The sequence below is a fragment of the Carcharodon carcharias genome, chromosome 8, assembly GCF_017639515.1.
Source record: "Carcharodon carcharias isolate sCarCar2 chromosome 8, sCarCar2.pri, whole genome shotgun sequence".
NCBI lineage: Eukaryota > Metazoa > Chordata > Chondrichthyes > Lamniformes > Lamnidae > Carcharodon > Carcharodon carcharias.
This window is the reverse complement of record NC_054474.1, coordinates 69075482-69091948: the sequence shown is the minus strand read 5'-3', so window position 1 is coordinate 69091948 and position 16467 is coordinate 69075482. Positions and strand designations below refer to the sequence as shown.

At 39.4% G+C, this 16467-nt stretch overlaps 1 protein-coding gene across 1 annotated transcript in view; it reads right to left on the bottom strand.

The window, feature by feature from the left end:
• The window catches only part of LOC121280927 (lysine-specific demethylase 3B-like), a 143513-nt gene extending 127246 nt beyond the window's left edge, over positions 1-16267 (bottom strand). The window contains exon 1 of the mRNA XM_041193355.1: positions 15965-16267. Coding sequence (XP_041049289.1) covers positions 15965-16129 — 165 coding nt within the window. The 5' untranslated portion in view covers positions 16130-16267. The remainder of the gene's footprint in view (positions 1-15964) is intronic.
• Between the last annotated feature and the right edge of the window lie 200 nt (positions 16268-16467).

Here is a 16467-nt window from a genome sequence, read left to right as displayed (position 1 = left end):
TAAACCTATCTAAATTTGCCACTTAAGTCAGGATACACAAGACCATATGCTGTAACATTCATTCACCTCTTGTCAATTCTAAGCATGCATGAGGAGTGATTGAGTAAATCTGGAAAATATAATTACAAGCAACTGTGTATAGCTTGATACTGAACAGGTTAATTTTAGAAGCTATATGATTAAAGTGGTTTCTAAAATTCTGATACTTTATCAAATCGAAGACTGTTTCATTCCCAGCACAAATAATAGAGCATACAGCCATAAAGATGATTTCTTATAAGATAAAACCAACTCAATCTGTCAACCAAGATAAAACCAACTCAATAACCAGGATGTTTGTCAATCAGAAGATTTCATTATGACAGGCTAATGACCCACAGCAGACTTTCCTTTCATAAATAATTAAATATGTGCATTTAGTTAAAAAACTTTGTGCTTCATATTATCGAATTATAAATTAAATGTTAGTTATGTTATGCCATTCAATTTTTCCAAGACATACAACATTTTTATTCCAGCATAATTTGGTTACGTTGATAGGTGTAGAAGATTCCAGACTGCATTAAAACCTTGATCAGGTGGTAAGCTGTCTTTATACCCTGACAAACAGATTTACAATATTCCATTAACATTATAATTGTTCCGACATTTTGCAGCGCACAAAGCAATAATCAAAAGCCACCATCCAATTCTGTCTTGGGCTCTGCTCCTATAATTGCAGTCAGTAAAGTTGCATCCATTGTCATTTCGAGTACCTCTTGGTTGGCCTCCAGCTCTTTAAATTCATGGTTTCCAATTCCATGTTTTCTTGGGTATCCTTGTTTCAGGCATTCTCAGAATGTAATCAATGCAAGTCCAGCACCTTTTCAGGATTGTAATCAGTGATGACATCTGTAATCTGAAGTACGCTTTCGTTCTTCATTTTGTTAAACCACCTGATGTTGAAGAGCCATCTTGTCACAGGTTTTGTTGGATTGCCACATTTCTGATCCATATAGCTCAACCTGCCCTGCTTTAAAGCTCTCAAATTTATTTTTATCCAATCACATTTCAGTCCTAAATTGAATGAAACATTCAAAAAGCTCCATTCACCTCTCCGGCATAAGTTTAATATCTGACAATCTCAACTATCTTGTAATACACTGTCCAAACAACTGAAAGAATGCAGCCACATTTCTTCACAGTCAACTTTAATTTTCAAAGGTACAACACAACTTTTCTAGTTAAATTCGTGAGATAACTTATCTTTATTTGTATCTTTTCTATGCTTGTATTAATGAGGTAGATGCCGTATGCAAAGTCCATGTTGCCAATATTCATCTGGATAGATATATGTTTTGTGCAACCCTAAATTTGTACATAAAGTGCCAGAGGTAAAACTTCCTCAGAATTCCAAGTCTATAGATGTTATTTTTTCACAGGGTAAAGGCTGAGCTCAAATTTCTAGCCAATCTTTCACAGCACAGTAAATTACCTGATTTAGCCTTCCCAGCACCAAATGTAATGCACTAGCATAATTGCATCTGTATTTGCTCACAGAAATTCAGCAACCAATCTAGCTTAATTTAAGAAGTCAGCCACTTTGAGGTTCCTTTGATTTGCAGAGATCATTCCTGTTTCCACATAATGCTGGGCGAAGCAAGCTTTCCTGAAGTGCAGCTGCATAAATAGTTCTGTTGAAGGGTCATGAGGACTCGAAACGTCAACTCTTTTCTTCTCTTCTCCAATGCTGCCAGACCTGCTGAGTTTTTCCAGGTAATTCTGTTTTTGTTTTGGATTTCCAGCATCCGCAGTTTTTTTGTTTTTATATTTATATATGAATAAAATAATGGCAATCTATCCTATACAAGGTAGTATCTTTTTAAAGTCTCAGTTCAACAATTTGCTAAATATAAAGCTACCTTCTTAATAAAATCATAATGTATTGACAACTGACTACTGAGGCCTAAGTTCTGGGTATCCATTCTCAATCTCATGATCCAGCAATAGCAAGTGTCAAAGGAAGATTAAATAGCATAGTGACTTGCTACACTATCCATTTAACTTTGAGGCCCAAGTCGAATCCAGATTGATGCTACAAATCTCTTCTGATTGTGATAACTGCATGGATCTAAGATATATAAGCATCCTTAACTATAGGATCATGTCTCCATGCTATAAAACTGTTCATGTTTCAGTACAAGTTGACAAACAGTTAAATATGACAATAGTTGGAGCAAACAGTGGGAAATCACTCCAGCATTCAACATGGGACCAAATCCAGCTTGCCCATCACCTGTCCCCACTGATCAACAATACCTCCCAGTCTTCCAAAATGTCAAATTAAAATTCTTATCTTTTGTTTAAGTGCTTTATGTCTTCCAATGCCTTTGCTTTCTCTAACCCTTAACACCATTTGGCTATATAATACCCACAAACTCAATATTCCTGTGACTCTGGTCACTTACATACTTGCTCCTTTCATCCCAACAATAATTGAACTTTTAATTTGCTAGACCTAATGGTCTTGAATTCCCGAACACTACCTCCTCACCTTTTGAAATCTTCCTTAAAACCAACCTCCTTGATTAATACTTTTCAATCATAGAATCATGTAACAGAGGAAGACATTCAGTCTATGCTACCAATGTTTGCTCTCTGAATCAGCTATTCAGTCCTACTCCGATGTTAAACAAAAACAGAATTACCTGGAAAAACTCAGCAGGTCTGGCAGCATCGGCGGAGAAGAAAAGAGTTGACGTTTCGAGTCCTCATGACCCTTCCACAGAACTGTGAGGACTCGAAACGTCAACTCTTTTCTTCTCTGCCGATGCTGCCAGACCTGCTGAGTTTTTCCAGATAGTTCTGTTTTTGTTTTGGATTTCCAGCATCCGCAGTTTTTTGTTTTTATTTTTCCACTCCCATGTTCATCTGCTATAGTCTTGCTATTTCTATTTCCTCTTCAAGAATATAGCCAATTCCCTTTTGAAAGTTACAACGTCTGAAAGTTTTTGTTACCTCTCTACCTATCATCTTTGTTGGCTTGACTTCTCTGTAAAAAGCCTTGGACATTGTTTTATGTTAAATGAGCTAGATAAAAGCAAACTGTTTTTGTAATGCAGAAGGATGCATTCAGAGGACGCAATAAAAGCAATGTCAAATCAAAGCAAGGGAAATTTTACTCTTCATTTAGCTGTAAAAAACCTGAACTAGGAGTGCTTAATGTTGATACTAGGTGAAAAAGTGCTGTCACAGGACATACTTCCAACTTAAAAACAAAAATTCACAATTGTCACAAATTGACAAGCTTCTTACAATCAAAATATTTCCACAGATTTCTCGTTCATGATGTATTTACTGTACAAATCTTTGTCTTCTACAGTATAGTCTTGAATCCTTGTATGCATATTTACTTTGTTGCTCAGTTGGGGGACTTCACAAAAGGTAATGATTAGCTGCTTAATACTCCAATGGGCAACAAGAATGTAAATACTCAGCCAACAGCCTTTTCAGGATACAGCTAAGATAGTTAATTTCTCTCTTGCCAAGAACCTCCATTAAAGCAGTAATTCATACTAGGAGGAAATTATTAGCTAAAATGACTATCTTGGTTTTCCATCTGCTGATATAACATGATATGGGACTCCATACTTTCGATGGCTACTGGATCAAAATCTAAAACCAGAAGACGCTGAATAACAGTGCACTGCTCAACTCAAATTGCTCGTTAATATCTCCTAACAGCCAAAACATTTGGCCACAGTGTAATGCTTAGTACTGAAATAGATGTACAAGCTCAGCTAACAGCAAAAACATACTCGAGGCAAAAATTTTAAATCAAATTTCTTCTCTCGTCCTGGCTCAGGGAATAGTTGGGCAGACAACACGGTAGCGAAAGGTCTCCAGGCAAATCATGGAACAACCTACCTAATTTCTCCTCCCAATTTATGTAATTACCCTTCAATCGCTACCTAATTTTTTAAAAAAGCCTTAGCAAGTTGCTGCAGTACATTTTGTTGATGGTACAGACTGCAGCCATGGAGCGCTGGTGGTGAAGGGAATGAATGTTTAAGATAGTAGTAGATGGAGTGATTACCAGAATCTAGTTGTGTATGAATTGCGGTTAACAGTTTGCTTTTCCATTCCACATTATATTAACATGGTCAATTTTTCACCTTTCTGAAAAATATACACGGTGACAATTTGATTTACTGTCAAATTACTTTGAATAATTTGTTGAATTGGAAGTCTACATTACTCTACTATGGTTGGTTAAAATAATTATTTTTTTGCCTGCCCTTTTTAATCCAGGAGCTGCATCTACTACAGTTCATCTGACACACCAAGGGGAAGGGACAGGTTTAAAATGCAGCCACAGCAGAAGCAACAACTGTCTGTTACCCATTCCATTGCCCAGAATACCCAACACATCTCCAAAGATTGACATGAACTTCATCTAATCTTGTTGACTTTTTTCACTGCTTGTGGCATCGTCTTCTTCGAATTGGGCAGACCATAATTTCGGAAACTGCTTTGCTGCATCTGCAACTGGGACTCATCTACTCTATTATGGCTCTCCACTTAAACACATTTCCCCATCACCAACTAAGACTCCTTTGGCTTCTAATACTGCTCCAACCAAGCTCAATGCAAGCTTCAACAACATAGCGCTCCGAAGTCCACTGGTCTTAACAACATCTTCAGTAACTTAAACCATTTCAGCACGGGCCACCGGTGATGGGGACTAGTGGTATCCTGGACAGCCGAATGCAAAATGACTGTGTATCTTTTGTCCGAATACTACCTGGCAAGGTTCTACATATCGATGTTTTCCCTTTTCTAGACAGGTGGACCTTTTGTGCAATTCAAACAATTCTTCCTTTCCTTTAAATATCCTGACTTTTCCATTTTTTAAATTGCCTTATTGAGATGATCATTCATACCATTTAACGGGTTTTTGCCTTTCCATTAAGCAGTGGACAGGTCAATCAACTCAATAACCTCTCGGTGAATGGGATATTTGTTTTTTTTCTGCTTCCTCTTCCCTCACCTCCCACTTTCATCCGACAAAGGGACTTGCTTGTCTTTCAGTTTTCAGTTCTCGAGAAGGGTCAATACCTGAAACACTAATCCGGCTTTCCTTTTAAACAGACATTGATCATTCTACTGTGTATTGTTTGTACTATCTTTATCTCTGGACGGTGATCAAAATAAGGGATCTATATGCACTTGTGATCTATAAAAACATAATGCAATCCCAGCATCAACACTGTACAGAATCATACAAGGTGACTTTGTTAAAAGAATGCAAAAAGCAAATGCTAGAAATCCAAAATAAAAACAGAAGATGCTGGAAACACCCATTAGATCAGGCAGCATCTGTGGAAAGAGAAACACAGTTAACATTTCAGGTTTGTGCCCTGTCGTCAGAACTGGAAAAAGTTACAAATGTAACAGGGCAAGAAAAGGAGGAAACAAAGGCAGGGCCTGTGACATGGTGGAAGACTGGCAAGATAAATTATAATAGGCATAATGGTACATGGCAAAAGGAGACAGTAATGGGATAACAAAGAAACAAAATATGGGACTAGAGGAGATGTAAAGTGCAATAATAGAATCATACCAACAGCTGCCATCACATAAAAGGGAAGACAGAGGCTATTAATTCAAACTGTTGAATTCAATGTTGAGTCTAGAAGGCTGTAAATTGTCTAAAAAAAAAAATGAGGTACTGTTCCTTAAGTTTCTGTTGAGCTTCAATGGATAAGTGTAGAAGGCAGAGAACAGAGAGGTCAGAGTGGGGCTAAGAGTTAAAACAAGTGAGCAGAAGGTCAGGGCCATGACTGCAGACTGAGTTCAGGTGTTCTGCAAAACGATCACGCAGTCTGCATTTTGTCTTCCCAGTTCAGGTGAGACTGAAATGTGAGCAATGTATACAGTGTATTAAATTGAAAGTACACGTTGTTGCTTCACCTAGGAGTGTTTAGGACCTCAGAGGTAAAAGGGCATGTGTTGCATTTCCTGTACTTGTGTGAGTAAGTGCTGTGGGAAAGGGAGAGCAGGTGATTGAAGAGCGGAATACTGAACAGGAAGGGAGGGATATTGCATTTGGTGATGGCACATACTGGAGGCATCAGAAATGGCAGAGAGTAATCCACTGAAGTTGGTGAGCTAGAAGTTGAGAATTGGTCCAAGCAAGAAGGAGAAGGAGCGAATGCAGAAATGCGGGAAATAAATACAGTCGAGGGCCCTGTTAACAATGGTTGAAGAATTCTCTGTTGGGAAAAAAGGAAACCATTTCAGAAGCACAGGTATGAAGCTAGCACCATCATAACCGATGCAGCAGGGATGGAAAAATTGGGCGAAAAGTCTTTAGAGGAAGAGAGATGGGATGAAGTGAAGTCAAGGTAGTATGGATGTTGGCCTGTAGCCTATCCCCAGATATCGAGACAGAGAATTCAGGGAAGGAAAGGAGTGGAGAGGGATCAGGTGAAGGCAAGGGAAGGGTGGAAATTGGAAGCAACATTGGTGGGATATTCCAGTTGGGGACAACAACAGGAAATGCCACCAACACAACAATGTAGCAGAAGTGGTGAGAGTAGGAGACTTGATGAGGACTGGAACAAAGATTGTTCCACGTTTCACAAGAAAGAAATAACTCGGAGCAATATAGGCTCCCAAAGCAACACGTTTTATTTGGAGGAAGCGAGTGGAGTAGAAGAAAAAGGTGTTCAATGTGAGGACAAGTTCAGTCAGGCCGAGCAGGGTGGTGCTGGACAGTGACTGGTTGTGCATCTGATGAAGGAAGATGGTGGGGGATGGAGGTGCAGATAGATTAACAATCTGTGGTGAAAAGGAGACAGTTAGGGACAAGAAACTGGTAACTGTTAAACTGGCGGAAGGTATTGGTGGAGTCACGGATGAAGGTGGAGAAAGAAACGGGACAAGGGGAAGAGAATAGAGAAATGAAACAAATCAGCTCAATCAGACAAGAACAAGCTGAAATAATTCCTTTCTCTTGGTCTTTAATCAGTACGGTTTGTTTTTTGCAAAGATAGATGTATTTGTTTCTAAACACCTGTTAGTGCATGATCAATTTAAAAATTACCAGCAGCAGACTTTTGTGGGTTTAAAATAAGAGGATTATTTATTCTCACACACTGCAAAAGATCCAAATGCTGCATCAGTCACATACCACACACACCAGAAGGATACAATGAAAGAAAATAGCATACTACAACAAGTATTAAACCAAAAATTCATGTGTCTTTGCGAGTCAGTGAAGAAGGAAGATTTTTCACACTCTTGAATTGTAGCTCCACTAAATTCAGATAGCTGCAGTTCGATATCAGGATTATTACAGGATGTCTTCAATGAGAAGAATGTTCAGCAGGTCGTGAAGTCAGGCACTTGTGGCTGTGGTGTCACGAGGTCCAATTTCTTTAGAGGTGAACTTGGAGTTTGGAATCGGGCCGGGAGACTTTTTAACAAAGACTATTAAGCTTCTTTGTTCTTATTAGACAAAGGGGGCACAGCCTTTCTCTGCAGCTGTTGTCTTGTCAGTATTATTCTGCAGACTGCCCCCAGGTCTTTTTTGAGTTTCACGATAAAAGGATTTCAGTACCAGGGAACCAGTTTCACTCTCATGGTCAACGGCCATTGATATACAATAGGAAGTAGAAAGTAGTCTTTCACACTTAATTTGTGGATAACTGGTCTTGTCAACTTTACTTGGTTACTTCACAAACCTGGAGTCATGGATTCTAGGAGTTCATTGACTAGTGTCTTGGAGTAAGCTTCAAACAATGGCAGGCATGAATTCCCCAAACGAGTGCTGTCTAGGCATGTCCATTCAAGGGGCATACCCCACCCATTGTGGCTCAATTCTGAACTTTCAGGAAGCTTGCTAGTCTGTGTTAAAGTTTCTAAGGTCACCTGACTCCCTTGGCAGCTATCATAACCATTCATCAGTGTCAATTTTTAAATAAATAAAAACAATTTCAGAAGCTTCTATACGAGCACAGTCCATGTTTCAAGCTATGAATATGGCATGCCTTTTACTGGGCATGAAATCTGACTGCCCACAAAGGCAGAAGCAGAAAACAGATGCCCAACCACGGCCACAGGAACATTATTTTCCATTTTAAGTGAAAACAATACAATTGATCAGTTTCTAAGGGATACCAGTGCAATCATTCCTCCCTCTGTTATTTTTATTTTCTTTCTCCTTGTACATTCATATCGTTTTTAAGCTCTGGTGTCAAGTTACAATTTTCCTCATCCCATTTTAAAGCTGCAAGGGAACTCTTTTTTCTCCGATATTGGTTCTTGGGATTTCTCAGTCTCATATATTAATCATGTTCCACATTTTCCATCATGATGTTCTGAATCAATTGTGACCAGGTTAAGTATAGAAATCTAAATCCCTTCACTTGGTGTCATGAGCATCCTCAAAACAAGGTTAGATCACTGGATGGACAAAGTCATAAGCCTAGACTTACAATTATGTACTGCCTGAACCAGGAGGACTTTAAGAACTGTGAAACTCTTGCTAAAATATTTACCAGAATGCATGTATTTTAATGGTCAAAAGCTATTTAAAAAAGATGATCAAAAGACTAGCGATTGAAAAACTTAAAAGCATTTGAAAAGAAAAATCAAACGCCATGGGATAAAAAATTTAAGAAAAACAGTTAAGTTAGCAATCAGAACTGCAAGAACCTCTGTTCAAAGGTGCAGGAAACCACTACAAATTCTCCACCAGTCTTACACAAGTGTAAACAGCTGAAGTGCAGACCTCTTGAAAAATAAGTCCAACCGTCTGAAAAACTACTTGGCCATTTTCCAAGTGTGTCCTATATTTAAGAGGAAGCACCCAGATTGTTATACAATTAAATTATTTATTGGGTCTATATAACACAAACAATATAACATATATAAATACAAATCATTTAAACTCCATTGGTTGCAGGTCTTCAACAGAATCATGTAACCTTGGTGATTCTCTACTTATTTTTTATTCCTCTCTCCTGCCTCCAACGCTGTCTTGAGTTTCTGAAAAAAAAGCTTTTGGGTAGCCGAATACCAAATTTTAACTAGCCTAATGTTTGTTTTAGAAATTTCACTATATTCCACTTTAATATTTACTTTACACATCAAACTTTCTGATGTCAAAAAGAATTACCTTGGAATAACTAAAGCAAAAAGGTTACATCATTCATTTTGTAAATAACCTAAAAAGTATTTGGAGTATTTATGTAATATTAATAAATTGCACATGGCATTGCCAACAGTCATTTGACTTCTATGTATACCAGCACACACATATTAACTGAGGAGCTGAGAATCACTCTTCAGAAATTCACTTCACAAAACCATCTTGTGGATCTGAACCTGCAACTGTACTGTGATGGCTGACATGGCAAAATTGAATAAGGTTATTTCAAAAGGGAATTGGAAGGGCAGTTGAAGCAAATAAACTTGCAGGAGTATGAGGATAGAGAGTGTGTGTGTGTGTGTGTGTGGGTGGGTGGGTGGGTGGGGATGGGGAGGGATGGGACTAACTAAATTGCTCTACAGAGACCAACATGGTCTTGATGGATCGAAAGGTCTCCTTCTGTGTCGTATGACTCTATGGCTCCATTAAAACAAGCATTTTATAATGGCAAATGCAGACAGAAAATGTAACTAAATATTGTGACAGGAACGTAATGGATAGCAAGTGTAGGTCCTATGCAAGAGCTTTTAATACACTAGCAAGTTATCAATGGCATTGCTCAACGTCAAACGATCATTGCATATGAAACAAACTTAGGTGCTGATGAAATCAGGAGATGCTGTAAAAACACACTCCACAGACCACATTGTAGCCAAAGACCATATCTAAATCCTCAAAGTTGGCAGAAAATTTAAAATGGGAAATGTTGACATAGCAACTTACAATGGTACTAACAAGAAAATGCAATGAAAAATCTTGTCAACAGTAAAGTCTGTGGAAGAAACTGCATACCTTGCACAAGGCTTCTCTAATAATCTGCACACATGCCTGTTGATGACACCTAGTCCAGTTTTCAACTATTTGCATTTCATGAACTTTTTGACAATAGAATATTTAGCAGAAGAGCCAGAATGTGTCAAGGGACCAGCCAGTGAAATATCAGGGTTAAAGAGGGCAGAGATCCTTTTAAGAAAGAGATTATTAAAAATGTCTATGCAAGCTTTTCTGTACTGATTACAATGCAAAGCAAGCCTGCATGAAAAAAGATCCAGGAAATTGATATACAGTGCCCTGAGTAAAAACTTATGTGCACAAATTATTAACTTCTCTCAATGTGGTATACGATTCCTGAACATGATCATTCCTAAAATCATATAAAAATTAATTTGTATTCAGAGAGCAAAGGTTATCCTCCATATTACAAATTCTAGATGCGTTTCACATTCCTGAAAGTGGTAAATACATCTTACTTCTATGGGAGTTGACTCACAATTGCCTATTATCTACTCACATGATAGCATAACTCGAGGACAAACAATAGAGTCCCTTTATAATCAGACTGATTTATGTCCTTCTTCAATCTCTCCAAAGAAGGGCTAAGCAAACACTTGGTGAGGCATGCGAGACCTGATTCGAAACATTAAGCTGCTTACTTTTGCAATAAGGTTACTGAAGTTATGATCAGAATCACTTGGTGCAAATCATTCAAATAACCTTCAGTGAAATGATTGAAAATAAAACACATACATCCCCGCATTAGTGGGTCATCTTACCTAATTAAACAAGATGTCTTCCAACTATCATCCAGACTTATAATCTTTTTCCCTCAGCAAATTCTCTCACAGCATTCCCTTTAACAAGCTTAGCTGCACTCCCAGATGTCCTGTTTCAAAAAGCCAGCCCACCTTTGTTCCTCTTTTTAATCTCATCAGACAGGTGAAAAGTCTTAGGACTTTCCAACATTATGGATGTGAGTTTTTTTTAAAATTAATTATCCAGCTAACAAAACGTCTGTATTTCAGTCTAGGAAAAACATTCACCATTTAGCAGATTACTAAATTTTATATGTCTGCCATTCAAAAAAACTTTAAAATTAACCATTATTTCCCTATCTTTCCTGTGGCAATTGGTCAAAAAGCCTTAAAAAATGCCATTCCATAAGAATACCCACTGCAATCTTTGGAAGGTAATTAATGATCAGATTCGTTGGCTAACATGTGACAATATTTGGTTCAAAAGCATAACAAATATTCTGATAAAGTCAGTCCTGCCTTACCCAGTGCTTTAGTACGGATAAAAGAGATTAATTTTGAGGAAAACATGGTTGGAGTAAAAGTATTAACATTTCTTTAATTTCCATTTTATAAGTTTCCATCAATTTAGGGTTCATTTGCACAACCACAATTAGGCTATGCTGGACAGATTTCCCAGAACCTGACCTCCACTTACCCCAATACAGACAAGAAGGATTATCACAAAAACTCTAAAAATACTATTCCTGTCACAGCAATTGATACCCCCAGTACCATGCACAATCATTGGGCTGTTTATATCAAGACCCATTGCCATAACACAGGGCCAGCACACAGATTAGTAGAATAGGGTTGCCAATTTATAAAATTATAGAGTCATGAATGGATACAGCACAGGTGTCTATTTGGCTCGTTATGTCTGTGTCGGATCGTTGCAAGAGCAAATCAACGAGTTCCACTTCCCAGTCCTTTCCCTGTAGATCTGCAAATTTTCTCTCTACAGATGCTCATCCAATTCCCTTTTAAAAGCCCTAATTGAATCTGCCTTCGCCACACACTTAGACAATGCATTCCAGATCCTAACCACACACTAGGAAAAAAGTCTTTTCTCAAGTCACTGTTGATTCTGTTGCCATTCATCTTACATCAGTGTCCTTTGGCTCTCCTTATATACTTTGTCTAGACCTCATGATTTTGAACAGCTTCACCAAATCTCCTCTCAACTTTCTCTTCTCTAAGCTGTTCTCCAATTTATCCATGTAATTGAAGTTCTCCATCACTGGAATCGTTCTTGTCAATCTTTTGTACAATCTCTCAAAGGCCTTTCCATTCTCCTTAATGTGTGGTGCCCAGAATTGGAAACATTACTCCAGCTGAGGCCAACCCAGAGTTTTATAAAGGTTCATCATACATTGCTTCCCTTTGTACTTTTGTCTCTTATAAAGCCCAGAACCCCATGTGCTTTTTAAAATCACTCTCTCAACCTGTTTTGCCACCTTCAACAATTTACGCACATATACCCCGAGATTCCTCTGTTCCTGCACCCATCTTAACACTGTATCCTTGATATGATATTGTCTCTGCTTGCTTAGAAATGTTTGCTTATGCGGTGAGTCTAGGCTAGCTAATGTGTTTTTTCTGCCTTTTGGCAGTACAGGTAGTTTCTCTCAAAACCGGCAACTTTGAGACATGAATCCATGCTGGATTTCAGATCTTGCCGATTTCTGGAAAAAAATTGAACCTTAATTCAATAAATAGGGAACACATGAAGTCAAGAGAATAAGTCCCTTTAGAATACATATTGAAGTGTTTTCTATCCATCTGAGTTTCTAGCTTTCCTGGGATACGTTCCTATTTTTTTCTATTGATGCTAACAAAGCTGGATTTGACACTGGTTTTATCTCCAGGTAGGCTTTTCTTAATTTAAGTGCAGGCAGATGAATTCTCACTCTTCTGCTTGGTTTTAACTTTTGTAGTTTTTCCTCAATGACACTGCTGCCTTTATCTTTACCGAAAATATGCTCCCAAGTGGAATGCATAGCTAAATATTCTACCTCATTAAATCCTGCAAGAGTCTTTTGATCTTCCTGGGGGCAGTTCAACCGTCTCCGCCACATCTGCACTGACTTCATTCAAATCCAAATCATTTTCATTAACTGTTTCAACCATCTCTGGGAAAAGTTCAGCCATCTTCATGGTAAGGTAAGTTAAGCAAGGCTGGCTCTCGGGCTGTGCTGGATTTGAAGTACAGGTATGCTTGTGAAGCTGCTATTCAGAGCGTGGGAAACGTCAGGCGTGCAAAGGGGATAACTACTTGGCACACCACTGGCTATTCCCCCAACAAGCCAGTAAGTTTCCTCAGTCACAGAATGACAGAATTGTCACAGCATAGGAGGTGGTTATTCAGCCCTCCATGTCTGCACTGACATATCCAAATGAGCAATTCACCTGGTGCCATTCCCTTGCCTTCTAACCATAACCCTGTACAATCTTCCTTCTTAGGTAACAGTGTAATTCACCTTTGAATGCCTCAAATGAATTAACTCCACCACACTCTCAGAAAATGCATTCCAGTCCTCAACCACTCGCTGTGTGAAAAAGATTTTCCTCATGCCATTCTTGATCCTTTCACAAGTTGGGACAGTTTCTCCTTACCTACTCTATCCAGATCCCTCATGATTTTGAATACCTTTATAAAATCTTCTCTCAGCCTTCTCTTCTCTAAGGAAAACAGACCCAACTTCTCTAATCTATCTTCATAACTGAAGTTCCTCATCCCTGGAACCATTTTTGAGATTCTTTTCTATATTCTCTCAAATGCCTTCACATTTTTCCTGAAGTGCAGTGCCCAGAACTGGGCATACTACTCCAACTGAGGCCAAACTAGTGTCTTATACCACTTCAACATAACCTCCTTGCTTTTGTATTCTATGCCCCTATTAATAAAGCCTAGGATAATGTATATTTTATTAACTGCTCTCTCAACCTGCCCACCACCTTTAATGAATTATTAACATATACATGCAAGAAATGGTGCACAAATATAATGGGACTTAAAATACTTGCATGGCACGCTGTAAAAGAAAAGTCCTGTTTTCAGATAGACGGATTTGAGATACCGTACTATATATGCTGAAGTCAGCTGAAGTATGAGTGTACTGGTTGAGTGAGGGCCAAGTCTGACTTTGTTAATATCAGCATGCAACTGATTAGCGAGTAAATTTGATGCCACTACATGTGTACTTAAAACTGGAGCTAACTTGGTTAAAATAAACAAACACAATTCATATTGTCAAATAGCCAGAATAACTGTCAAGCCTAATATCAGCTTCCAAATACAAAAAAATCCAATTCAAAACACTTATGCCAGGTGTTCATCTATGGTTTCTTTATTCACAAATGTCCTCAACAGCACATTGTTTCAATTCTAAACTTAAGCAGTATTGAATCCTTTAGTAAATTTCAACAAGCACTTTATTTGCAGATGTTCCAGTTTTACTAGTTCCATTAATCACAATAAAAAAATCAAAAGGGGGACAAATAAGTACAGCAGGAGAAAAATCAATTATACCTCTTGACATTTTTGTTTCTTAAAAATGTACAAAAAATCCAAATGTCCATTTTATTAAAATCCTTGCGGCAACATTGCATTCTCTCATTCGCCTTTTATGCTTGTTGAGAAGGTCCTTTGAAATAACCTTTCATCTAAATTGCTAGAGTGACGTTTTGCCTACACTGACAAAATCTGATAATATATTTACATATCTGGGGTGAACAATTACTTTTCACGTACAGTCCCAAACATATGGATCACTGTGGGAATTCTGCCTATGTCTATTCCACAGGAAACAACTGTTCCGCCAATGACAGAAGATGGCTGATCCAGATCATCCATCCTTCCACCTCAACCAAGTTATTAGGAATACCTTTATACAGCCTAGAATTAAAACTATCCAACAATATTCAGATTACAGGCCCACTTCGACCAGATCCTGATCCACCTCACGTATTTTTAGCATTTTCTGTTATTGTTTCAAATCTCCAGCAGTATTCTGCTCTTCAAGATTATTGTGACAACAAGCAGATGGAGTTAAGGTACAGATCGGACATGATTTGATATTTAAGCAGTCTCAAGGACCTGAATAGCCTACCTCTACATCAACATTTTAAACCAAACTAGTTTCATTCTCAAACAAACATGACTAGACAGCTATGTTGATAACACATAATGATCATGGGTCCCTAAAACAGACATCATGTACTGGTAGCAATGAATTTTTTGAAAGTGTCTCCATGCACACAGGCGCCTCACACACTCAAGTTACAATTGACTACAGCAAAAAATTTAAAATAGAAGTTTTGATTTTTCTACAAGATCCTCTGAATACAAGTCTGAATGATTGCACAGGGTATAATCTTAAATCGAATAATCCGAACTACTCCACAACTGTACACAATTACAAGAATTTCCGTGAAAGACCCAGTAAATCTACTCAGCTGCTTCCTGCGTTTTGATGTGATGTCCCACACTTCAGGTCATGCAAAGAGAAAGAACTGAGCTCACTGCAGGAGACCAAAAAAACTCTGGCCTTCACCAGCCTCTGTAATCAGACACTTCCTAATCTCGTATTTATCTTCACCCGTAAGAGTACATTCTCCTGAATTACTGGTTTAATTTGAAAACAGATCATTCGATGGTGTAACCTCCTAGAACAAACAGACACATACAAAAACACATTGCAGATCACTGATGTCCCTTAGACTTGACGGCTGTGGACGCATTTGCAGCGGCAGCTTCTTTGTTGTTTGTTTTAAACCGAGTGTGAGTGTACACACGCAAGGGGGAGGGGGCGCAACCCCCGTGTGCAATGTGTCCTCCTGCCTCTCCCCACCCCTAAAAAAAACTTCAAACCCAAGAAGAACGGAGGCTGTTGAGGAGAGGAGGTGGTCGCTGCAGGGTGCTGAACATGTTTGCTTTGAATGCAGAGTGTGCACTAAGTACAGAGACCCAGTGCCCGGGTTATCTTCAACAATGAAGACGGGGGGGGGGGGGGGGGGGGCAGTGTGTTTCTTTCCATCCAAATGTGAATGGCGGCGGCCTCGCCGTTTTACTTCACCTCCTTGAACTCTTCCCTTTTACCTCCATTAAAGCTGACCCTCCCCCCTCTCTTATTTAGGACTGAAATCCTTTTCCCACACCACGGCCTCAATTCTCCCTGTCCAGCCCGGTACTCACCGTCAGTGAGGGTGCCAGGATGACGGCCCGGATGAGGCCAGCGTGCCAGTCTCGCTCCCGGAGAGAGGCGGACGGTTGCTGGCCGGGCCGAGCGGCCCCACAAGCCGAGTCCCCGAAGAGGCAGAGCAACCGTTTTCCGATCAGCTCGGTTCCCAACGCCGCCATGGAGGGGGGAGGAAAAAAAGAGGGTAGAAGAAAAGTGAAGCCGGCGCTTGTTCCTTTTCTCACAGGCAACGGTCAGTCACTGAAACGGAATCACAACGATTCCGCCATTACACTTTCTGCACCGCCACTGCAGCCGAACCCATCGAAACTACCGGAACAGCGCCGCCGCCTGGCCGGAGGATCAGGGCTGCAGCCGCACTGGCGGCGACAGCGCCCCCTACACTACCGGAGGGCCTCAGTTAGCGTCACCGGCGGAGACAGTACCTCCTGCAGTACCGGAGGACCACAGTTAGCACCCAGCCTGCAGCAACAGCACCATCAGGCTGCGGCAGTATGGC